The sequence below is a fragment of the Pinus tabuliformis genome, chromosome X, assembly GCF_031772625.1.
Source record: "Pinus tabuliformis cultivar Carrire ecotype Pingquan chromosome X, CPIR1, whole genome shotgun sequence".
NCBI lineage: Eukaryota > Viridiplantae > Streptophyta > Pinopsida > Pinales > Pinaceae > Pinus > Pinus tabuliformis.
The window spans coordinates 601,402,380-601,429,210 of NC_142308.1; the positions used below are offsets into that span (position 1 = coordinate 601,402,380).

General features: G+C 44.8%; 1 protein-coding gene across 2 annotated transcripts in view; it reads right to left on the reverse strand.

Annotated features, from left to right (window-relative positions):
- LOC149141470 (SWR1 complex subunit 6-like) overlaps window positions 1-26,831 on the reverse strand; it is a 277,229-nt gene that overhangs the window by 127,065 nt on the left and 123,333 nt on the right. For both annotated transcript variants that reach the window (XM_089447232.1, XM_089447231.1), the window contains one exon: window positions 12,208-12,347. In XM_089447232.1, coding sequence (XP_089303358.1) covers window positions 12,208-12,315 — 108 coding nt within the window. In that variant the 5' untranslated portion in view covers window positions 12,316-12,347. The remainder of the gene's footprint in view (window positions 1-12,207; window positions 12,348-26,831) is intronic.

Here is a 26,831-nt window from a genome sequence, read left to right on the forward strand (position 1 = left end):
GCCTCTCTAGGGCAGGCACAGATGGTCCCCCGAAGTAGAGGTTGAATCTCCCGCTTGAGAGATTCGTGGCTAAACCAGTTGACTCAGCTAAATAGCAAAGTGAACAGTCAAGTGATTTTGTTTGCAAGATGTATGAATGAATCCCAAAATGAGAGTTGCTCCCTCCTTATAACTCCTTGGGCCTCCCTTGCCTCATGTGGGCCCTCCATCCAACTATTAGACTTTCCCTCCAAGCTATTCGAATGGGCCAATTCGAATTCCCATTTGGGTGGCCCCCACATTCCACTAGCAACCAAACTAAGTCGAATTACCTCCTAAGTCCCTAAGTCGAAAATGATGGGTTCTCTTCCTTAGCCAAAATTGTGCAAAATTGTGCAGCAACACCCTGTTACAAATGTGTTTGAGAAGGGACATGACAGTCCTCCCCTCCCAAATGTTGCTTGCCCTCAAGCAACCTCAAAGATGGGTACTCCAATGTGTGCTCACCCTCCCAAGTGGCATCCTCATCTGGCAAGTTCTTCCAACGCTCCAAAAATCGCTTGTCCTCAAGCAATGCCTGAACGAGCATCCTCTCTAACTGTTGCTCCCCACTGTCATTGTAACATGTCCCAAGGTCCCAGATGTGCCACTAAATCGTCCCTGACCTCAGCACTGTCCTAATATGAAAGAATCCTTCAATACTAGGATCCCAAGCCATCTTGTCCAACATGAAGCTCCCCTCGCTCCACTCACTATCCTGCCTGGTGCAAGTACCAGAAGTCCCTTGCTCCATCAATGACTCGCTAAATCCCAATGGAAGATATGTATGATCTCCCATTGCAGTAGCTAGCACATCCCTAAAGGTTATTCAGTTGTGAAGAGTTATGATGCCTCAATTCCCTACTACTCTGACTATGTCATACTCCCCATCATGCGTAGACAGTATCCTCCTCTCCTAGAACTCGATGGTGGAATACTGAAAGAGAAGAGACACATTCTGCCTAGGCATCTCCATGGCACCATGGCCTACCCATCCAAATCTAACTTCGAACCTGTGCAACAATAGAGAAAGTCTACCTCCCCAATATGATGAAACCCTCTGTGAACCCCCATGTATCCTCCTAAGAGCGAACCATATCACTCTCTGCAACGACTCTGCTCATCACGAGTGATCTATTGATCAACTTAATCCCTACATCCCAAAGGCAGACCTGCTACGGCATAGCCCTAACAACTGATGGAATCCCTTTGGCGCTCATCTCTAGTCCCTGCATGCCACCCATATATAGGCTCCATACATCATGAACTAATCTGAGGCATGCTAAACTGTTCGCTGCCTGCCACTGTGTAGTACTGTAGCACTGATGACTACTGGAAACCACGTGTGCCAAATATCTACCCCCTGAATGCAACCAATAGATGGTTATTGGATACGCACAATCGACTCAATGTATGCGGATCCATCCAGCTCCTGCAAACCATCGCCATTGGTTCAGCGACCTGCCCCCTGTAGAATGTGTCGATACAATGTCGGGAACCCGGATACATACTGGACAATTATCTCAGCCATACACGGTATCCTCTGCTCATGCATGGTCCAGACATGCCCTATGGAAAGAGTGAAACATGTCTCCCCTGTGACCAGCTCCCCAGGCATAGGATCAGTGATGAATGATATGCCATCCCTGTTGGTGATCACCTCATCCCTCGACTTGTGGTTGTCAACTCGCACACCAACTCGATGCCCCCGCTGAGAAGTCTCCCCTCTATCGCACCAAGTGTCATCCAAATATCTTGGGTGAGCTCCCTGTCCCCTGCTGCTCGTGCCTAGAGTGTCAAAGGACAACAACCAGATCGCCCGTTCCTGTAAGTGACGTAGAAGAGGGTCAGGAGTGTGAGTCCCCATGGATACCATCAAGTATCGCTCATCTGTGTCCCCATCAATCTTGGGTGAACTACACCCAAAGGTATGCTCGGTATCTCCGTCCATGGGTGTCCCTGGAGGCAACACTCCAAGACCTCGTTGTGCAGCACCATACGCCTCTGCATACCACCGATCATCCCAGTACTCCTGGACATGCCACTGTACACCACGGCCTACCCCTGTACACTATTGGATACCCTCGATTGCAGCTATGCCATCCTGTACCGTCCTGCTTCCTACCTGTGTCACTGCACCTGTCACTCCCCGCATGTACTCACTGCGATGTGAGGCACTCCCACTCCACAACGCAGTCCAACACACTATAGCACACCACCATGCATCTCCATGCCCACCTGTAGACCACTACTCAACGCTAGATGCTCCCACACATCCTTGGATATGATGGCCTAGAGCTATGTCTCTACGTGTCAGGCCACACCCGATCAGTATCATCACCTCCACCATCGCATCATTATCCCCGCCGATGAATGGATCTTCCTCCAAATCCCCCCTGAGGGATCCAAGAAGTGACTCTCCCTATGTGTCAGCAATGATGCCACCACTAGTCAACTCCTCTACGTCCTCTGTGCCCTGCACAAAAGTGAAGAGCCCCCAGCTCCATGCAAGGCACCGTCTGGTGGCCTGCCAATGCCGCCTCCTCCGACAAACTCCTGCTAGAGTATGTTGATCACCCAGTGGTCCCGTGTACAAATGCCATAAATTGGTTGGCCATTGGTGCTGACCGAGACTCCCCTAGCAAGTGTGCATGCTCAACTGCTAGGTCAACTACACCATCCCGGTTGTAGTCAACCAGCATACATGGGAAATGATAGGTGGTCCCTCCCAAATCCCAATTCCAGTCGAGGCTTCCAGCATCCCTAGTGCCTGGAAACTCTTGTTGAGCTTCACCTGGGTCCACTACCATCTCCATAGTCCACTCCACTAGGTACCAACTCAGAATCTCTCGCCACCCAACCCCAAGAGAGGGATCGAATGCACAAACTCCTGCACATAGAACAACCCCAACATGCTGGTGTTGCACCCTGTGCAACTTAGGTCGTCTCATCTTGCTATCCTGGTCAATACATACAATCTGACTAGTTAACTCTATCTCCGTCTGTCCAATGGGCCAAGGTAACCTAATAGTGCTGCCAGCCCCATTTATGTATGCCCGAAGAGGGCTACTCTCACGCTCCAACGTGCACTCTAGCTGCACCAGTAGGGAATCCAACTACTCCCCAACGTGAGTCAATTTGGCCGTGGACTCAGCACAAACCACTCTCATGCCCTCCAGCTCCTTGTTCTGTTGCAGAATCGCCTCTCGCACTAACGCGGCCTTCCTTTTTAATGCTAGAAGGTCAGCCTGAAACTGATGGAACTGTCGTGGGCATCTATCACCTGTAAACTCGGTCACGACTCCAGATACCTCAACAACTGTTGGCATCTCGTCCAAGGATGGCACCCCCTCAACAAATGGCTCTATGCGAGTAGGCTCTATCCTCTCCACCAAGGTGTCAACTGGGGCTATCAAAGAGGTCTCTAATAAAGGTGACTCTCGCACCACACCGGATATATCGATGTGCTTATCACCATCCTGTGGACTCTCAACATCATGCTCAACCTCCTCCTCAGGTTCCTGATATCTAAAGCCAGGTTTCGACCAACAAAAGCGCCCCCTGGTCTCACCCTCTAATCGTCTTTGTCCTGTCTGCTCCTTTTCAGGAGATCTGGTGCCCTGATCTGGTCGACTTTCCCCACACGATGTAGATGGTTGCACCCCCACGGCCTACTCACCTCTAACGTCTTTGTTGTAAGGGTGAGGATGGGTTTGGTCTGTCACCCTCCTCAACTGGGCCAACCACTCATCGTCTCAATGAATTCTAACCCAAAATTTCTACATACTGGATTTCCCTTGAGCCATGGGTTTGTCTCCGATTTCACCCGTCACTGTGCACTCATACCCAAAGCTTCCATGATCTTCTGGCTAATTTCCCACAGCTGGGCCAAGATCATGCTCTGATACCACTGTAATGAGCCTTAATAGGAATACAAGTGACAACAAGGAAATAATACATGCAGCAAATTACAAAAACGAAATATTCGGCAACACCCATATAAAAGCTGCAAATGGAGAACTTTTGAGCCATTTTATTATATTTTTGCAAGTCAAATACAATAGATGATGGAATGGTGCACTTGGGCTTGTCTGAAAGGACAAGCAGGACCAAACCCAGGTAGGAAAATGGCTGAGCTGAAGGTTGCCCAGCTGTTGCACCAATCTGCACTGCGCTGCCCAGAAACTGTTGCTCTACTGAAGTTCAAATGGTTAGAAGGTGCACTGAAACTGCCTAGAAATTTATATGCTTTTAACCCCGGACTCCTTGGCCAAAACCCACAAAAACCCAGAAATGGTTTGGCCCGATTTGGACTTCCCAAAATCGACCCCCAAAGGCACTATTCAATCCCCAACAATTCTACATTGTCTGCTGCAAAGATACGGCTTAAAACCCCACCTCCGGTGCTCAGAAAATTATGAAACTTTATATTTGGGATCCTTGTCAAAAACCTAGAAAAACCCAGAAAGGATTTTGGCTGGTTTAGACTTCTGATTTTCGACCCCCTTGGAGCCTCACCTCAGCTCTAGCTGCCAATTTCGACTTGCTGGAAACTGCCTGTAAATCCACCTGAAAACTTCTCCAAAATGCTAAGTTCACTCATGTTATCCAATCCCTAACTCCTCGAATGATCTCTTGGCCCAACTCAGTTGCTCCCAAGTACCACGAAAATCTGTTGTGTGGCCTTTGCGCTATCCCCCAGCCCAACAGTTCGAATTGTTGGAATGCTGGCTCAGCTGGCTGTAAAACCCAGCAAGAACGCTAGTCCAATCCTGTTACCTCAGCTCCCCAACTCTTGGACAAGCAATCAGATCTCTTCTTGCCTCAATCTCCTTCTACGTGTTCCTTGGCTGCCCAGAAATACGCACTCCTTGCTCTGCGCTGGTTGGTGGTACTATGTCACTGCCCCGGAACTCCTGAAATCCTTGTAGAGTTGCCTCTCTAGGGTAGGCACAGACGGTCCCTTGAAGTAGATGTTGAATGTCCCACTTGAGAGATTCGTGACTAAACAGTGGGTTGACTCAACTAAATAGGAGAGTGAACAGTCAAGTGATTTTGTTTGCAAAATGTATGAATGAATCCCAAGATGAGAGTTGCTCCCTCGTTATAACTCCTTGGGCCTCGCTTGCCTCATATGGGCCCCTCCATCCACCTATTCGACTTTCCCTCCAAGCTATTTGAATGGGCCAATTCGAATTCCCATGTGGGTCGCCCCCACATTCCACTAGCAACCAAATTAAGTCGAATTGCCTCTTAAGTCCCTAAGTCGAAAATGATGGGTTCTCTTCTTTAGCCAAAATTGTGCAAAATTGTGTAGCAACACCCTGTTACAAATGTGTTTGAGAAGGGACATGACAAACATACATTCAACATATAGAATTCTAGAAATGAAATTTTTAGATTAAAACACATGGGACTGTCAACACATGCTGAAAATAAATATGGACATAAACAAACCAGCAACACACATAAAAATATACACAAATTTTTGGTAAACTTAGACCCAGGAAAAACCCCTTCAATCTTCTCCGGGGAAAACCTGTTAGAGAGCTCTTCAAATTTATTTATCTTTCAAGTTCAGGAAAAATACATTTGCAGACAAAACAAAACAACAAAATACAAGTTATCTCTTCAGCCCAAAACTCCTTGAAAACCATGCCCACTTGAAGTTGAAAATATGTACTGTATGGATACTGACTATACAGACTATATTGTATGAATTCTATAGGGACTGTACGGATTTTCATAACGTTGTATAGACTGTACGGATTTTTCAACAAAAAAATCTCAAAAACTTCTCTTGAACGGCGTGCAACTCACAGCATTAAATGTTGTTCATATTGCACCTTTTGTTGTCTTCTATGTATTGATTTCCATGCCCAGCTTTACCCAAAAATCACTCGTTCAGCTTGCTGCAAGAAATTTCTCCTTCAAAACTTTACTCCAGCTCTCAGCCTCCTTTCTCCAATCTGCTCTTGAAGAATGAATTCAGTCTCTCTTTTCTTTTCCCCCTTTTGTTTCCCTAAATGACTTTTGGGCAACGCCGCAACCCTAAGATCTAATGGCTCAGATTCATTTAGAGCAAGGGATGAGAATAAATGTGCATTTAATTCTCACTTTCAATTTTTTAACTCACCCATTAAATAAGGTACCCACATTGTACTTCATGTCTAAAGTCACTTTTCACTTTATAATTTAACATTGACTTTACCACTTATAAAGTCACTTTCACTTTATAAAGTCACACTTAGGGAACGAATTATTTTGGACACTTTTCCCTAGGTAGAGACTAACCCATGGGAAACCACTTGTCCAAAGTACATTAAAAATCAACACTCCCTCTTACTGAGGAAAGTGTTTCTCACCACACCCATCTTGTCCCTAAAATGGACATGCTTGCCTCTTGGCAAGGACTTCGTGAGAACATTGGCCACCTACTCATCTGTCGATATACTCCAGCTTCATTGCCCCCTTTGAACATAGTTCCTGATGAAATGATATATGATATCAATGTGTTTTGACCTGTCATGAAACACTAGATTCTCCGTGAGTTTAATGCAACTCTAATTATCACAGTGAATAACCGTCGGTCTCAACTCCTGATCAAATAGGCCATACAACAACTTGCGAAGCCAAATGGCCTCACAACTAGCTTGGCTGGCAGCCATATATCTAGCCTCAGAAAGGCTCAAAGCAACTGACTTTTGCTTTCAACTGAACCACGACACAACTGTCGAACCCAATCCAAAGCAACACCCTGAAGTGTTTTTCCTGTCAGAAGCACACCCTGCCCAATCTGAATCTGTGTAACCTGCCAACCTCACTCCATCTCCCCGCCTATAGTCCAGACCATAATCAACAGTCCCTTGCACGTAGCGAAGAATGTGCTTCACAACTACCCAGTGCACCCTTCTGGGCTCAACCATGAACTGGCTAAGTGTGTTCACTGCAAAGCATATATTGGCCTAGTGTTGACTAGATACATCAAGGACCCAATAAGTTGCCTACACAATGTGGGATCCACTAAACTAGAATTTGAAGCATGAAGCTTCTTCCAGTTGGTGATCATAGGTGTAGACATGGGTCTACAGTCTGCCATGTGAAATCTGCTCAACACATCCATAGCATACTGACCCTGCCCCAAAGAGATATGCCCCTCCTCCTGCCACACCTCAAACCCCAAAAAGTAATGCATCAACCCAATGTCCTTCATCTCGAACTCCATAGCAATATCCTGCTTGCAACCACGAATCAGTCTCCCTGCCCCAGTAATGAACAAGTCATCAACATACAGCACAAGAATGAGCAAATCATCCCCTACAACAATGTAGTATAGGTTCAGATCTGCATCACTCTTCGTGAAACCCATCTGCTGCAAGTATCAATCCTCGAATACCAAGCTCTCGGAGCTTGCTCAAGTCTGTAGAGTGCTCGCCTCAACCAGCATACATGGGTCTCCCGCCCAAGTATCTCAAAGCCCTGTGGCTGCTCAACATACACCTCCTCCTTTATAACTTCATTCAGGTATGCGGTCTTCACATCCATCTGATGGACCTACCAACCCATTTCTGCAGCAATAGAAATAAGGGACCAAATAGAAGTGTACCGAGCTACGGGAGCGAAGGTCTCATCATAGTCAACTCCCTTTATCTGTGAGACTAAGAACCCTCTAGCCACAAACATCACCTTGAACTTCTCAATGCTGCCATCCGCAGCATGCTTTATCTTGTAGAGCCACTTGGAAGTCACAACTGACTTGCCCTTAGGCCTAGGCACCACTTCCCAGACATTGTTCTCAATGATAGAGGCATACCCCTCCACCATAGCCTCTCCATACCTCCTGGCTGGCAGCCTCCTCATAGCTAGTAGGCTCAGAGTCAACAATGTTGGTAGCTTTGGCTACATAACTGCAAAACCACTCAAGTGGCACACTCTCCCTGTTCACCCTCTTCGGAGTACCAACAGACTCTGCTTCCTTCAAGATGTCTTGAAGCCACTTGGGCCTCCTCTTCCCTGAAGAAGCTTCCCCATAGGGAACCTCATCCTCTGCCCCCAGTCTAGTGAACCTGAAGGTCTACCAACTAACCCTGGTGTGCCTATACCAGCACCTGTCCTCGAAGAACCTATGCCTATGTCAGCTGAAGTGCCATGTGAACTTCGTACTAGTGGACTCCTTAAAGAAGTGCTTGGTGAACTCGCCACTGGTGCCCCAAATGTCACTAACACTAAAGTACCTCCTGTACCAGTCGACCCAGAACCCTGAGGTCCTGCTCCGTGTACCAAACCTCCCTGCTGAGGAGAAGTCTGTTCATACTCCCATGATCTCTGATAGGCCCTCTCCTCCTCGAACTTCACATCCCTCCTAATCACCACTCTCCGTTTAGAAGGAATGAAGATCTGATAGGCCTTCGAAGTCTCGTTGTAACCCATAAAGATACCCTTCTTTGCCATGGGTTCCAGCTTCATCCTCTGCTCCTTGGGGATATAAGAATATGTGAGACATCCAAAGATACAAAGATGTCCCACATGAGGCTTCTCTCCAGTGAAAGCCTCCTCAAGAGTCATATTTCCCAATACTCTGTGAGGACTCCTGTTCTGAAGATAAATAGTAGTATTGCAGGCCTTAGCCCACAAAAACAAAGGCAACCCCTAATCATGAATCATCACTCTAGCAGCCCCAACAATAGCTCTATTCTTCCTTTCAAACACCCCATTCTGCTTGGGGTTGTAAGGAACCGTGAACTCTCTCCCGATGCCCTCGTATGCACAGACGTCAGAAAACCCACCATCGGTGTACTCACCACCATTGTCTGACCTCAAGACCCGAATCTTCCTACCTGTCTGCTTTTCCACAAGATCTTTGAACTCTTTAAAGCGATTGAAGACCTCACCCTTGGTCTTCAGGAAATATAACATAATACTCATAACCACCCAAAGACACATGAGACATACGACTACTGACAGCAGTATGAATCAAGTCTAGTATACCTGTAGATCTGTTGTCGCTCGTTGGGAATGGTAACTTGGTGTACTTGTCCAAAGCACACCCTCTGCAGACCTCACAATGCTCGACACTGAAATCAGGAACTCCAATAGTGATCTCCCTCAGTACTCTCAAAATTCCATGATGCATATGCGCCATCCTCCGGTGCCATAACTCGCACAGGTTTCTACTACTAGGGGTACTAGTGTGAGTGCTACCAAATGTGCTACTCACCAATGCTCCTGCCCACTGAAAACTGAACCTGTATAGTTTCCCAGTGCGGGCTCCAATCACTTTGGCCAAAGTGATGGAAGCTCCCATGGGATGCAACAATACCTGCCCTCCTGAGAAAGTGACGTCAAACCCCTTCTCCATAGCAGACACTGAAATCAAGTTCTTCTTCATCCGCAGAACATACAAAACATCCATGACCTTCAAAGGAGGCAAAGACTCCCTCTCAAAAGTCACAATCCCCACACCAACAGCTCTCACAGTGTGGTCATCTCCTAGTACAATCTCAATATCAAGTGCCCTCTCTGCAAGCTCTGAAAAGAACTCTCGTGCACCTGTCATATGGCGGGAAGCCCTATTGTCTATGTACCACACATCGGATGATGTACTCTTACTAGATGTAGAAGTAATAAATGCAAAGTCCTTGTCAAACTATGAAGCAAACTGCTCCACCTCTGTTGAAGTTGCAGTATCCTTCTTCCCCTTGTTCTTCCTCTCAGGACACGTAGCAACATAGTGTCTCATCTTCTGACATGCCCAACATTTGACTTTGGACATATCCGTATCTTTCTTCTTCTCCTTTCCCTTCGCCCCATTTAATGAGGCCCATTTCTTGGCCTTCCCTTTGTTCTTCCCCTTGGCTGTCAAGGCTACATCCTCCTCATTTGCTATCTTCACCCCACCACTGCTAGTCTTCCGTATCTCATGTTGCACACAATCATCCCAGAATCTGTCCCAATTGGGAAGATTCTCCCTAGAGGTAACAGCATCTCCAAAGACCTCCCAAGACTTAGCAAGTCCCGCTACAACTCTCCTGCCTAACTCTGTGGGTGCAACTGCCTCACCAATAGCAGTCAAATCATCATGTACCTGTTTGACCCTGCCAAGATAATGAACTACACTTTCATCCTTTGTCATCCTGATGTTCTTCAATTTTTCTTTGAGTACCATCTTCCTGCTCTCATTGGTACTCTAATAGAGAGTGGTTAGAGTTGTCCACATCCGATATGCATGTGTTTCCTCTCACCTGAGGAACCACATGATCCTTCAGACTATCCATCAAAATCCTTTTTGCCTTTGCATTATTTTTTGTGAATTCAGCAAGTTCATCTGCAACAGTAGGAGATACAACCACTTGTCGCACTATGTCCCAGACCGTTGCCTCCTCAAACACTGTCTGAATTATGTCCTTCCAAACGGCATAGTTGGATATCCTATCCAGTCTGTCCTCTATCCTTAAGAACATGGCCATGACTATTGTTTACAAAACCAAGAAAATGGAGATATGAACTTTCCAGCACACCTTGTTGTCCCAAAAGTTCAGTGCGTGTGAAATTTCACCTTGTTGTCCCAAAATATCAATTTGTTGTCCAAAAATTCAAAAACCACTGTTTGTTGTCCCAAACTACTATTTGTTGTTCAAACTGCAATTTTCAGCCTATAGCTCTGATACCATTTTGAAATTTGATGACTAAAAAGTTTCCTGCAATCCCAACCTAGTTTTAATTTCACCTTATCTCTCTCATTCAGTTAAATGCTATTTCCCATAAACATACATTCAACATATAGAATTTTGAAAATGAAATTTTTAGATTAAAACACATGGGACTGTCAACATATGCTGAAAATAAATATGGACATAAACAGACCAGCGACACACATAAAAATACACAGATTTTAGGTCAACTTAGACCCAGGCAAAACCCCTTCAATCTTCTCCTAGGAAAACCTGTTAGAGAGCTCTTCAAATTTATTTATCTTTCAAGTTAAGGAAAAATACATTTGCAGACAAAACAAAACAGCAAAATACAACTTACCTCTTCAGCTCAAAACTCCTTGAAAACCGTGCCCACTTTGCCTCGATTTTCATGCCTACTTGAAACTGAAAATACGTATTGTATGGATACAGACTGTATAGACTGTACATTACGGATTCCGTACAGACTGTACGAATTTCCATACCGTTGTACGAACTGTGTGGATTTTTCAACAAAAAAATCTCAACAAATTTCTCCTTCAGAACTTTTCTCCAGCTCTCAACCTCCTTTCTCCAATCTGCTCTTGAAGAATGAATGCAATCTCTCTTTTCTTTTACCCCTTTTATTTCCTTAAATGACTTTTGGGCAACCCTAAGATCTAATGGCTCAGATTCATTTAGATCAAGGGATGAGAATAAATATGCATTTAATTCTCACTTTCTAATTTTTTAACTCACCCATTAAATAAAGTACCCACATTGTACTTTATGTCTAAAAGTCACTTTTCCCTTTATAATTTAACATTGACTTTACCACTTATAAAGTCACTTTCACTTTATAAAGTCACGCTTAGGGAAAGAATTAATTTGGACACTTTTCCCTAGGTAGAGACTAGCACATGGGAAACCAATTGTCCAAGCTACATTAAAAATCAACAGTATCTACTTCAGATTCCTTTGGATTCTATTAATATGCTATGTGGGTTCCTTCGAGGATGCATGGTGTCTACTTCTTCTCTGTGGAGAGTGGCAGCTAACTGCAATTAAGTACCTTTTTACTGTGATTGCAGCTTTGTCAAACTGCTTGATGCAGGGTTTACTCTAAAATTGCAGAATGCAATCTTCATTAGGCTCAACCGTCTCCAATTGAAATTTCTAATATGTGCCAACCAAGCACTCAGGCTCTGTGCTTTTGTCCATGAGTTTAGAAGATTCACAACCCAATGGAGTGAAACAAAATTCAAATATCGTTATCACATGCAGGGAATGAACATGAAATTAGGAGTACTAACTTACTAAGCCTTCCCAAAAAACAGATCACCAGCTACATTCATAGTATTTAAGGTAGCTCTAGTAATAGAGTTACCAAATATCTTAAAGGAAAGTTTATTGAGAGTGTGGTCCTAATAGTTATACAAAATAATTGAATAGCTTGAAAGAAATAATTGCAAACACAAAAAATCAGTAGAGTTTACATGTCAAATCAACCCCAAATTACCTGTGTGCGGTTATCAGCACTTGCCAGAGCAGCATTCATCCTAGGAGCAACCTTGCGAATACGAGTAGATGACCGGTGCACAGCAATGTTAACTGCTTCATCCTCCATTGTTTTGACTGTAAACCACTACTGATTCAAAACTGTACAAAATTCACAGAAGGTTGCAATGGTTATTCAAACAAAAAGTGAGCATGTAAGCTTGAAATGTTTCAGCTTAAAAATATACCTATTCAAAAATCGACTTAATAGTAGAAAACTTTAAACGACCTACAAAACTGTTAATAACAGATATGATGTTGAAATGGAATTATTCGGCCTTTCTGCCCACCACTGCAGATATTAATTCCCACTGAAAAGTCACTTGAGATTCAGAGTTCAATTCCCAGAGAGTCTATTTGGCATTACAGTGCAAAGAACTGCAGATCAGTATAGGGAGTCATGACTACAATAATTGACTTTTGTTTGCCCATCCATAGGCATTCTTACCCACTAAGTTTCTTTTTGCCAGGTATAGGCATAGCAGGGTAATATTTTTGGTATAGACCCCAAAAGCATGACATACTATCTAGAAGCCTCTATTGTAAAACCTGGAGCCGGAAAGCCTGAGCAAAACACCTCCCATATCACCAAGAGATGGCATGGAGAACTAACTGGAGCTTACTTCTAGTAAATCTTGATGATCTCAGAAAGGGTTAACAGCATTATGAAAAGTAGTTCCTTGATGAATGATTATGTAATCTGTCCCGTAGTACTTCTAGTACCCAGTAATTGCACAGCACTATTGGCTGAATAAGTATGAGGGAAGCGGTGTCTGTGGACATTATTCTACGGAAAAATATACTGCCATCAAGTAAGTTGAGACCACATCATCTATTAGAAGCATGGAAATGACAATAAAAGGTGTGCCCTAATACTTTGAGAAGTTTGTTAATTTTGGGAATTTGCTTGGCCACTATATTCTGGTACAGTACAGTCTTCCTAACGCAGGGTGTTACAATAAAAGAAGTTAGTTACAAACCTATCTCGCTAACATTACGGTGCTTTCAAGCACGTTTGTCAAAGAAGTTTCCAAATGACAGAAGAAGGAACTGAGCAGTGTGCACTTTTTCCTGACCAGCATAACCCTGTCTTCAACTCGGCCACAGATTCTGTCTAGGGCCTGCCCGGCATCTCTGTCAAGTGCAAAATCAGATCCTACCTCAGACCCAAATTTCAGATGAGGCCTTGCCCAGCAAGCTAAAGGGCGCAAAAGGAATAAATGAGGTTTTGTTTCGCCTATGTGCAATAATTTTTTTACTTGGAGCCTGCCTCAACTTATGGTGTGAAGCATGGAACCAATCTAAGTTTATGGTATTATGTGTTGCTAACTATATATTGATAAGATGGCTGACCTGTAATTCAAAAGGACCGTCTCAGTATGAGGGGTTTTCTCAAACAAGACACACGCTATATAAGCCCACCTTTGCCTTAAAGGAGGATGTGTGGACCTGCCACCCCTTTTTAAAAAGCTTTGGCTTCATGACTTAAAGGAGATGTGTGCAGTTACAAGCCCACATTTGAGGAGCATATGGAAATGGTTGGGATCACATTTAAAAAGCTTTGGCTTCATGACTTAAAGGAGATGTGTGCAGTTACAAGCCCACATTTGAGGAGCATATGGAAATGGTTGGGATCACATTTGGAGAATGCCTCTTTAAAGATTCAGCGTGTCCACATATAGGGTGAAATTTGGGATGTTTCTTGCTTAAGGAATGTTTATAACTTATGGCTTATTTTATGAGGAAAAGGTGGTTCACCCTTCACTTGTGGAACAAGGGACCATTATTTGAAGGCTTTGGGGGCCGGACATGCATATTGGAACCCACTTGTTGATTTTTGTAGCTCGGGCAGGTACTTTTGTACAGGCCTTGTATCTAGGCGTGCAGAAGTCGCCCTCATTCTCCTTAGAACACTTACTCTAGTGTGAGAAAGTTACTAATGTAACTTAGCCCAAGTCTAACTTAGGAAAAAGCCCATATTAATATGTTGACTTATTGAGCTAATAGAAACTTAGGAAAAGTAGAGTAATTTACTTTAGTTTTAATCTTAGCCATTGATCTCAAATGAGGTGAGATCTAATCTCAATCGTCAATCACTTTGAGATTAGGGTTAGGGTTAGGAATTTAGCTCAATTGTGATGTTCCTACTTAGTAATTTTGCTAAGTAATTACAATTTTGCACAATTTTGAGTTTTGCTATGATGGACTTAGGAAAAGTGGGTTAGGAGGACCCCACTTTGCAATTTTGGCTAAGGGAGGCTCCAACATAGGAGAAAGGGAAGCAAATCGAAATCATAGTGGATGGTGGGGGCCACCCCAAGAGGAATACGCACCCCTTGGAGCAACACACACTTGTGGAGAGAGAGAGACAAGAGGGGGTCGATGTATGGGACCCACATGGAGAGAGAAGGAGCTCAATGATAAATAGGAGGAGAATGCATCATTTTGGGGCTTTTGATCATTTGACAATTGAATTCTCTTGTATGCTTGAGTTGTTGAGCCAAGTCTGCTGTTGTTCAGCACACGAGATTTCCGAGGGGAGATCTCACCTCCATCTTCAGTGGACTTCGAGTGCCACCCTAGGGGAGTTATTACTACATTTTGGAGTTGTTCCAAGAGATTCTACAGGGGAATTCGAGCCATTCTTGGAGCAGACTGGGCACAGAAGGGCACGCACACTCTTGGGGAGAAATAGCTTCAAGGCAGACTCAGTTTCGGGCTTTTAGGGGCACACTTTCTTGGTGTTTTACAGCATATTTGCAGAGGTTTGGAGGGTTGACTTGGTGGCCATTTCTCAGGCCGAATTTCTCGATTTATGGGCATGCATAGAGGTGGACTGGCTTGGCCTGCGCAGTCCCTTAAGGAGCGAAGTTATTGTGGGAGGATTGACTGGGGACTTGGGGCTGAGATTTGCCAGGAGACACAAGAGGAATTTTGATTGGATTTCTCAACATTTTGGAGGTCTTTTTGGCAGCGAATACACAGGTGGTGCAAATAGCCAATTGGAGGAGGAACTCGCATTATTTGGGGCTTTCCAAGAGGTTGGAGCGAGGCCCAACCCTTTCTTGGTCTTTGTGAGTATTGTGAGGACCTACAGACTTACAATTAACTTTACAGAATTTTTTAAGCACTCTAGAGGGGTCAAACACCAATTCCTTTCCAGCCAAAAACAGTGGAATTCTTGAACCAACACAGGGGTTGAAGGAGAAATACTTTCTAGCATCCAAGCAGCACCTTTCTCTCACCTGGGACTTGTCTAGCTTGCTTTAGCAAGCCCAGGTGCACATACTCCATACATATATTGTACTCTCCTTGATTTGATAATAAAATGGCTCAGCTTGGCGCAGATTTTGGGAAATTTGTGGTTGTCTAATTGCATGTTTGGATTTTGTGTTGCATGTTGTGATTTTGCTTGATTATCATTATTAATTTCCTAGTAGGAATACTACAGTGGTATTAGAACATCGGTCTTAGCTCAACCGTGGGGGGGAATCGTCTATGACCCAGAAGAAAAGCAAAACATTACCTACAAGAGGCATAGATACAGAAGTCAAGAGAGGGAGTTAGAGATCACACCTTATTCTAAGACCCCAGAACAAGAGGTAGTGGAAGTAAACATGGTGGAACTATTGATTTTTGTAGCATCGGTTGTGTTCTAGCCACGAAATTTGGTGGAGAGGCTAGAATACATGTATTTTCCAAAACCCAGAAATCGTTTCAGGAAATTCGACCTAGAGACAACTTAATTAAAATAATTAATCTTTTTGAATGGTGATTAAGTCTAAACTTAGGAACACTGATTAATTAAAGGGTAATAATTAAGTCATGGTGAAATCTTCTAGAAGAAGACATGGATCAAGTTCTAGTTAGTCTTAGCCATCAATTATGTTTTAATCTTGGTCATTGATGTCTCAACAAGAGATTATAAGAAGAAACCCGATGGGGGTTGGAGAACACACTTGGAGCCACCAGAAATTTGATTTTGCTGGGAAATCGATTTCCAGAGTAGCAATTGTGAGTTGTCGGAGGTGATTAAGTGAAGTCGAAGCAGTGAAAGAGGGGCAAGGATAGTAAGGCCGGAAGGAATTTTCTCCAGTCCAGTTAGTGCATAGCAGAGAGGCAGTGAGTGCCATAGAGAGGTAGCGTAGAGCTTCAGAGGGAGATTCATATTTTGCTGAGGAGAATTCGAAATTCAGAGCCAGAAACCGAAGTGGGAGCCCAGAGCCCAGGAGGATCGATTTTCCAAATAGCAGCGGACCAGTAAGCAAGAGAGATGCTAGTTCTAGTCGTGGGACGCAGATCTGCGTAGGCTGATGCAGAGGCAGCAAGGGGCAGCTCATCTTGAGCCAAGATCAATGTCAAATCACCGGTGGGAGTGAGATTTTTCTCACTAGATCTACTGTCAATTATTTCTCCGTATGGAAAGTTAGATTTGAGCTTCCATAGATTTGTACTCAGATTTACTATTGCATAATAATAAAACCCTCAGCTGTTGCACCAGTTTTCCCAAGTTGGGTTTTTCCGGGGACATTAGTCCAAAAATAACGATGTATTATTGTGTGTGTGCATCTATTCTTCTAGTGTTTTTATTTCTTCCACAATATTTATTTTGTGAAGGCTGCAGTGTATATGTTTCGATATTTGCCGTAGAAAACTGCAAATAATTTGTTCAGTTAATTTAACAAATAGAAGAAATATTATCAGTTGCTGCAGTAGGATTCAGGGTTTCTGAATTTTCACAAGAACCAATGAGCAAAGAAGAAGCAGCATTTGATAGCCTCTTGAAGGCTTTGAATGACCTGGAAAGGGGTAGAAAGAAATGTTGGAGGAAATTAAGCAGCAGAACCGTGACAAGAGTGTCCATCGGGATTTCTTGTTTGAGGAGACCTCAGGGGCTTCTCACCGGTACGACCATCAGTCACCTTTGACTCACCCACACGCTTTCAGTGGGCCAACCAAAACCACATTGCCCTCGTTTCTACCTTCAAGAGCTGGTGATCAGTCTGGGCAGGACGAGATTCCCATGGAAGAGTATTTTTGGGAATGGCAGTCGATGGGGGAGAAGTTTCGAGCTACATTAAGTTTCCAGGACTTCTGCCAACTCAAGCAAAATGAGAAGGGAAAGGGTGCAGGAGGTTCAGGCATGCAAAACTCAGAATTGAAGCGTACCATTCGGAGGATGTATCTCCCCACATTTGATGGCTCATCCAAGTGCACAGTTAAAGCATGGGTGGAGAAGTTAGATACATATTTTCAGCTTAGCCGGATGACGGAGGTGGAAGCCATTAAAATGGCTACCTTGCACTTGGAGGGGGAGGCACGCAATTGGTGGTTCCATGGGTTGACCACACTAGGTCATGCCAGTGTGACCTCCTATGAGGACTTCACATGAAGGGTTGTGGAGTGTTTTGACAGGAGGGATTCAAAGTCATGTTGATTTTTGTAGCATCGGATGTGCTCTAGCCTCGAGATTTTGCAGAGAGGCTAAGACACATGCATTCTCCAAGACCCATAAATCGTTTGGGAAAATTCCACCTAGAGATGGTTTAATTAAAATAATTAATCATTTTTAATGTATTCCTAAGTCTAAACTTAGGAAATGTGATTAATTAAAGGGTATTAATTAAATCTAGTGTGAATCTTCTAGATAAAGACGAGGATCAACTCCCAGTTAATCTTAGCCCTTGATTATGTTTTAATCTTGGCCGTTGGTGCTCCAACGAGAGATTATAAGAAGGAGCTTGATGGGCACTTGGAGAACACACTGAGATAGTGAGATCTAGAGATCGAATTTCTCAAGAGTAGCAGCACTGAGTTGCCGGAGAGAGATCGAGTGATCTTCTTGCAGTGAGGGGCAAGGATAGTAGACCAGAGGGGATTTTTCCAATCCCGGTGAGTGCAAGGCAGTGAAGGCATCGAGAGGTCCAGAGAGGCAGCACAGTGCCACACAGAGGCCGCACAGTGCTTCAGAGGGAGTCTGAAATTTTGCTAGGTAACAATCGAGATCTAGTGCCAGAACCCAGTGTGTGAGTCTAAAAGGCCAGGGAGTCGAGTTTCCAGAGGGCAAAAGATCAGAAGGAGAGGGTGATGCAGTCCCTTGAGCTGTGATGTAGTGCCTGCGTGAGCCCACGCAGAGACTACACAGAGATAACATAGGGAAGCTCATCCAGAGCCCCGGAGCATTGTCGGATATTTAGTGACAGTGTGAGATATTTTCTCACAACCTCTTTGCCATTTTATTCTCTGTATCAGATAGCCAATTTGGGCATCCAATGATTTGTACTCAAAAAACCACTGCTTAATAATAAAAACCCTCAGTTGTTGCAATAGTTTTCCCGAGTTGGGTTTTTTGGGGAACGTTTGTCCAAAAACAACAGTGTAATTATGTGTGTTTATTTCTCTCCTGTGCAGTATTTTGTTTCCGCAGTATTTTATGTTGTGAAGGTTGCAGTAGATTTTATTTCGATGTTTACTGTGTAACATTGTAAATAACTTGATTCAGAAATTAACAAGTAGGAGAAATTTAATCAGTTGTTGCAGTAGGGATTCGGGTCACCGAATTTTCACAAGGCACGCTTCAGAGAGCTGAACCAACTCAAGCAGACAGGCAACGGCCAGCATTACATAGCAGAGTTCTTGAGGGTGTCTGTGATGGTGCCAAATTATCAGAGGCCAGGAGGGTCTACAGCTTTGTGGAGGGTTTGGTTGAGCCCTTACGTGGGCTAGCGAGGGAAAGCAAACCCACTGCTCTACAAGAGGCAGTGAATCGCACACGGGATTTGCATAATGCAATTCCCAGGACCAGGGCACCATTTCCATCTCAAGTTTCTTTCCCACAGAGGGGCCGACACACTAGACCCTCACAGCAGAGAGATGTTCAGGAGCGTGGGCAACTAGAGGATGAGACCAAGAGAGACCTTCGTAGGAGGAAGTTGTGCTTCACTTGCCAGGAGCCATGGGCACCTAGGCATAGGTGCACCAAAGGAAAGGCCCATTATATAGAGATGTTTTATGATAGCGCGTCAGAGGGTGTTGTAGAGCAAGAGGATGATGTAAGAGCCGGTGAGTTGCAGACCATTAGAGGTAGTGGAGTGTTGATTTGGGGTAGCATCAGATGTGCTCTAGGCCTCAAATTTTGTAGGGAGGCTTGGGCGCATGTATTCCAAAGAACCCAGAAAGTGTTTTGGGAAATTCCACCCAGAAACAATTTTATTAAAATAATTAATATTTTTTAATGGGACCCTAACTCTAAACTTAGGAAATTAAAAATATTAATGGGCATTAATCTAATTGTGGGTGTAACTTCTAGAAGAAGACGAGGATCAAGCTAAAATGATCTTAGCCATTGATTAACTTTTAACCTAGGTTGTTTTATGTCAACGAGAAGATTAATTAAGGGAGCTTGAGGGTCATTTGGAAAACACATCGAAGAGATCAAGAGATCAAATTTCCTAAGTGAGAAGTTCTCATGAGGAAGTTTTGATCGAGGAGATTTCTTGCAGTGAGGGGCAGTGAGTATCCGGAAGAAGGAAGTTTTCCTGGGCCAGAGAGTACGAGGCAGAGAGAGGGCAAAACGACGTCCAAAGAGAGGTAAATGCTAGCCCACGTAGAGCTGACGCAATGGCAGTACTGACATTAGAGGGTGTTAAAATTGGCAACTAGGGCCAAACTCCATGTGGGTCATCTTATTTATGGCAACTGATATTTTTCTTGAATCCTTCTCATCGAGAGGTGTAGGATTGATCTAAAGATCATCCGATTCCGATAACTATTCATGGAGTTATGAATTTATTTACGTTATAAGACAATTCGTCAAGGTCAGCCAGCAACCAAATAAGCCTCACATGTGCTCAACGTTTTAGTATAAATAGAGGTGGCCTTCAAGTCATTTCAACACACTTGGGATCTCTTCCTCTCTCTACTTGTCTTTGGGTTTTAGTAGGAGGAGAGATCCTAATGAATAACGTTTCCCTAATCCAGAAGGCAGAAAACCAGAACTGTCGAAAAAGCCGGAAAAGCCGGAACTGCCAGAAAAGCCGAAACTGCCGGAAAAGCCAGAACTGCCAGAAAAGCTGGAACTGCCGGAACTACTGAAAAAGCTAGAACTGCCAAAAAAGCCAGAACTGCCGGAAAAGCCGGAAAAGCTGGAACTGCCAGAAAAGTCGGGACTGCCAGGAACAACCGGAACTGCCGGAACTGTCGGGAACAGCCGGAACTGCCAGAACTGTCGGGAACTGCCGAAACAGCCGGAGCATTTGTCTCCGAAGGAGAGCAGCATGCAAGGGATAGCTAACTAACTTTGGAATAGTTGTATGGTACTTAGCAGTGAATACACCAAGCATGCAATGTTACAGCTAGCATGCAAGGGACAACTAGCATGCAACAACAAGCATGCTACGGACAACTAGCATGCTACGGACAACAAGCAAGCAAGGTGCAACCAACACATAGGTCAAGATGGCAACATGGTGCAGCAATGGCACATAATGCAGTACAGTGATGGGTACAATCATGATTAATGAAGTGTGATGAGATGCAGCGTAGTGATGATGGGTGCAGCATGGTGCAGCACGGTGAGGTGTAGCATGATGACGAAATGCAGCACAACGATAGGTGAAGGAGTCACCTTGGAAAATTAGTTGAAGCAGCATGTCTTCAACTGATCTCATGTATCATCTTCTGAGAGATTATCTATGTTCTTATCTCGATAAGTCAAAGTGTTGACTTCTGTTGTAAACGTACTCTCTCTCTCTCTCTGCTGAAATATTGAAGAACATATAAGAAGAATTGATCAAGGGTTTCCCCACATTGGGGTTTGTCCCTGGCTAGCGCCACATCTTGTGTCCTCTTGTCTTGACTTGTCTTCTGCGATTTATGTTTATGTTCTATCTGCAGTTTACTTTAATGTTGATGTGATTGCTAATCTGGAAAAGATATGGAGCTAACTGTGAAAATTGAAATAAATTGCTCTAAGCATAGAACATACCTAAAATTAACAGAGGGAGATCGAATTCTTGCTGAGGAAATCGAGTTTCAGTAGTCGGGAGCTGGGCTGTGAGAACGGGAGGCAAAGGTTCAGATTTTCCAACCAGAAGAGGGTCCAGAGAAGGAGCAACGTGACACCCAGTAGGGGTGACACAGGAACTGCGTAGGAGTGACGCAGTTCTGCACAGAGGTTACGCAGAGGCTCCAGTTCTGCGTGATCAGACTCAAATTCTCCCAGTGACAAGGTGAGATCACATCACCATTCGTTTTGTCCAGATTCTCTTTCTATCGGATTGCTAGTTGACCATCAAAGAATTGTACTCAGATTTTCTCCTGCATAATAATAAAACCCTCAGATCTGCTGCACCGATTTTCCCGCATTAGGTTTTTCCGAGGACATTTGTCCAAAAACAACGGTGTCAATTGTGTTGTATTTTCTTTCTTGCTCAGCCTCTTGTTTTTGTGTAATATTTAATTAAGTGAAGGTTGCAGTGTATGTTGAAGTTTCTAAGTCTAACAGTTAAAAACCCTCCATGTACTTACTGGTTTATTTCTTCCTACTTGTTCTGATTAATTAACAAGTTATTTACCATGTAAATACTGAAAATAAACACAAGTACATGCTCAACATATTACAGATCATCAACTGAAGGAAACAGAAACAAGCACACAAGTGACACCGTTGTTTTTGGACTAATGTCCCCGGAAAAACCCAATGCGAGAAAACCGGTGCAGCTATCTGAGGTTTGATTTATTAAGCAGTTTCAGAATACAATCTGGGTACCAAATCCGGCTCACCCAACAGAGAAAAATCTCGGCAGTAGTACCTCTCTACTCGGAAGCAGATATTCCGGCTGAAACCCCGGATAAACACTCTGGTAGTTCCACAACTCCAATCTGCCCCACGAAACCCCAGCGTCAGCCTCTCTCTGGCCTAGCATTAGCCCAGCGTCACCCCGGCTTGGCTTGCGTCAGCCTCTGGAGGCACTGCATCAGCCCTCTGGCCCTCTACGTCACTCACGTTGGCCCTCTGAGGCACTGCGCAACTCTTGGCTGCCTCTGCGTGAACCCTTGGCTGCTTCTGCGTCCCTCTCCGGCTACTGCGCTGATCCTTCCGGTGCTATCTCTGCCTCTCTGCTTCTGTATTCACTGCCCCTCAGCTGCAACTCTGATTACTCTCTCAACTTTCTCAGCAAACCCAGCCCCAGAAAGTCAAAATCTTGATCTCTTGGTGTGTTCTCCAAGTGACCCTCAAGCCTCCTCTTATACTTTTCTCGTTGACAAATCAATGGCCGAGATTAAGTCCCTAAACAACAGCTAAGATTAAATCTGGCTTGATCCATGACTTTTGGACCAGTCTAACACAGTTTTATATTAATTCACATTAATATTTTAATTTCCCTAAGTTTAGACTTAGGGACTCCATTAAAAATATAATTATTTTAATATCTCCCAAATTGTTTAGAGTCTGTCCAAACCCTTTCTGGGTATTGGACATCTCATGTGCCTTAGCCTCTCCACCAATTTTCATGGCTAAAGCACATCCGATGCTACCCCAAATCAACACTCCCTCTTAGCGAGGACTGTGCTCTAGTAATACTCCTCACTGAGTATCACCCTGATCATCTGGCATTGGTCCCTGTGCCGATGCTAGGCCTGCTGCCCATCATCTGCATTGTTGTATCCATACTGCAACTCCCTCTGCATCCGTGCTACTGCCCATGGCCCTGCCACTGCCACTGTTGCATCTGCACTGCAACCCCTCTCATCATGCTGCATCGTGTTGCCCATAGCACTACCACTGCTAACTGTTGCACTGCAACTCAGTTACTGAGAAGCAAGTAACTAATCTCCCAACTCTGACATCTCTGTCAGGATAGAGACCCCCCTGATGCTGAAACTCCCTCTGTCGCTGACACGTGCTCCCTCTCTGACCTCTGCGTTGCTACAACAACTCTTTGCATCTTGCACCGTTGCACACCTCGCTCTGCCATCTTGCACTGGTGCAACACTCCCGTTCTTCTCGCACTGTTGCCTCATGCTGTCCTGGGAATCCTGCACTGTAGCTCCCTCTGTCGCTCCATCCGCATCCGTCTCTACTGACATCCGCCAATACTGCTACTCCTCTTCAGGATCCTGTAGCAAGGTCTAATCCAAGAGGTTGGGTACCTCGAGGATCCTGCCCCTCATCGCCTGTAGTCTGTCTGACTACAGCTCGATGTCTCCCCACTTCCGCTCAAGTGATGTGTGTGCACTCATGGCACAGTCATCGTCTGTCTCCACTTCCTTCTCTGCACTTGCTAGTGCAGCCTTGGTCTCGGACGCCTCTCCCTTGTTCTTCTTCCTCGAACACTGGGTCGCATAATGACCCAGCTCCCCACAATTGAAGCTTTTGACCTTGGAGAGGTCCTTCTTCCATTTCTCTTGCTTTCCCTCAAATGTTAGGGCAGCATACACCTCCTCCTCCTTCTTGATTCTGATCCCCTTGCCACTGCTTCTCGTCTTTCTTAGCCTTCTGATCTCTTCTTGGCGAAGAGCCGCCCACATTTCCTCCCAATCTGGAAGGGTCGCCTTGCCCAGTATACTCTGGACAAACACCTCCCAGTCTTCAGAGATTGCGTTCAGGGTTGTTCTCACCATCAATTCTGGATCTGGCATGGCCCCTATGGAAGTCAGTTGATCCCGGATCTCCTTCAATCGACCGAGGAAGGTGTCAATCTGTTCTCCCTTCTGCATCTGGTATGACCGCAGCTGATTTTCTAGTAACATCCTTCTCTGCACAGAAGTATGCTAGTACAATTTCTTTAGGGCCTCCCACATCTCATGTGTCGTTTCCTTTTTGGCAATATGTGGTACTACATGGTCCTTGACCCCGTCAAGGATGATGCTCTTGGCCCTCGCCATTGCCTCCTCGTACTTTTCGTTATCAGCTGGGTCAACTGGGATAGCTATCGTCCTCAAGGCGAAGTGCTTGACACGATTTCTATCTAGAACGGATAAGACTTTGGCCTTCCAGACTACGAAGTTTGAGGCTCCGTCCAGCCTGTCCTGGTCTCTTACCCCGTTCACTGCCATCTCGCTCCTCTACTTCCCTCCTGGAAGTTCTCGATGTGACTCCCTCTGAGCCTCGATTTCCCTCCTAGAAATCCTTCTGCCAATGTCGAGATGCCCCCATTCTGATCGTTTGTGCAGCTGCACCACTGATCCGGATTTCTTGGCTAGAAAACCCTCGATAGCAATCTCCCTCCTCCTTGGCCTTGCCCCGTTAGGTATTGTTCTGACTACAGTACCCTACCAGCTCCACTCTGCAACTTACCCACAGCCTCCTAAACCCCAACAAAACGAAGTTAGAGCTCCTAGGCTCTACGCAATTCTGACACCAGCAAAACGAAGTTAGAGCTCCTAGGCTCTACGCAATCCCGACACCAGCAAATCAACCTCCTCAGCCAACTGTGTCAGCCCTCCTGGCCTCTGCGTGAGCCTATCTTTGCCTTCCTCAGCCTCTGCGCAGCCTCTTCGTGGCTCAAACCTTGATGATGCAGGCACTGCATCACCCTTTCCTTGCTGCTACTTTGCTAGGAACAGCTTTTGTCACTTGGGATAGTTGTTTTCTGTTGCTGTTGCTCTGCTCGGCCGATGTCCTCAGTTCTCCTGTGATCTGCAACCATGCTCTGATACCGTGTTGAAATTTCTAAGTCTAACAGTCAGAAACCCTCCATGTACTTGCAGGTTTATTTCTTCCTACTTGTTCTGATTAATTAACAAATTATTTACCATGTAAATACCAAAAATAAACACAAGTACATGCTCAACATATTACAGATCATCAACTAAAGGAAACAAAAACAAGCACACAAGTGACACTGTTGTTTTTGGACTAATGTCCCTGGAAAAACCCAATGCGGGAAAATCGGTGCAGCGATCTGAGGGTTTGATTATTAAGCAGTTTCAAAATACAATCTGAGTGCCAAATTCAGCTCACCCAACAGAGAAAAATCTCGGCAATAGTACCTCTCTACTCGGAAGCAAATATTCTGGCTGAAAGCCCGGATAAACACTCCGGCAGTTCCACAGCTCCAATCTGCCCCACGAAACCCCAACGTCAGCCTCTAGGGATTGTGTCAGCCTCTCTATGGCCCAACGTTAGCCCAATGTCACCCCAGCTTGGCCTGCGTCAGCCTCTGGAGGCACTGCGCCAGCCCTCTGGCCCTCTGCGTCACTCACGCTGGCCCTCTGAGGCACTGTGTAGCTTCTGGCTGCCTCTGCATGAGCCCTAGCTAGCTCTACGTGAACCCTTGGCTGCTTCTGCGTCCCTTTCTCCGGTTACTGCATTGATCCTCTCGGTGCTATCTCTACCTCTCTGCTTCTGTATTCACTGCCCCTCAGCTGCAACTCTAATCAGTGTCTTAACTTTCTCAGCAAACCCAGCCCCAGAAAATCGAAATCTTGATCTCTTGGTGTGTTCTCCAAGTGACCCTCAAGCCTCCTCTTATACTTTTCTCGTTGACAAATCAACGGCCGAGATTAAGTCCCTAATTAACGGCTAAGATTAGATTTGGCTTGATCCCTGACTTTTGGACCATTCTAACACAGTTTTATATTAATTCACATTAATATTTTAATTTCCCTAAGTTGAGACTACTTAGGGACTCCATTAAAAATATTAATTATTTTAATATCTCCCAAACTGTTTAGAATCTGTCCAAACCCTTTCTAGGTATTGGAGATCTCATGTGCCTTAGCCTCTCCACCAATTTTCGTGGCTAGAGCACATCCGATGCTACCCCAAATCAACAGTGTATGTATTACGATATTTGCCATAGGAAACAAGTAATTTGTTTAAAGGAATATAACAAATAGGAGTAATATCATCAGTTGCTGCAGTAGGGATTTCGATAGGGGAATTTTCACATGGTATCAGAGCTGCAGATGAAACAAGAAGAGTAGAGTCGATAGATCCAGTGCTGAGCAGAAGAGGGAGTTCGAAAAAGTTGCAGGAGGCAACAGTTTGAAACCTCAAAGGGTTTACACAGTCCTAGCCGGAGGGCTGATTTTCGAGGGAGTCTCTTTCTGAGTGAGTCGACAGAGGGAAGGACTCCCAGTTTGAATTTTTGTCGGGGTTGAGGGAGCAGCACTGAAGCCTCAACGTGAGGAGAGCTAGTGGGACGCAGATTTTTCTGCAGGCAGTTTATCGAGCGGAAGATCATCAAAAGAAAGAGGAGAAGCATGGCTGAGGGAATTTCTTCCTCAGAGAATTCCTAGCCAAGAAATTTGATTCTCTAAAGCTAAGCAGCAGCAAGAGGCAGTGGTTTTACTAGCTCCAGCAGGGAGTGCGTAGGCTAGCCCAGCAGCAGCACAAAGGAGAGAGGAGGTCATTTGACTTTCTATTTTTTGGCAGAAATGGCAACCAGTGGCTTGAGTGATCAGGACAGGTTGGACGGAGCATCCAACTATGTCATTTGGAAGGCAAGGAAGTCATTCCTTCGAGATGAGCATGCCCTCAAGACATATGTTGACAGCGTGGTGGCTATCCTTGCAAATCCAGATCCGCTGCAAAAATACCGAGCTGAGATGGCGAAGGTCAAGAGGACGATCCTGGAT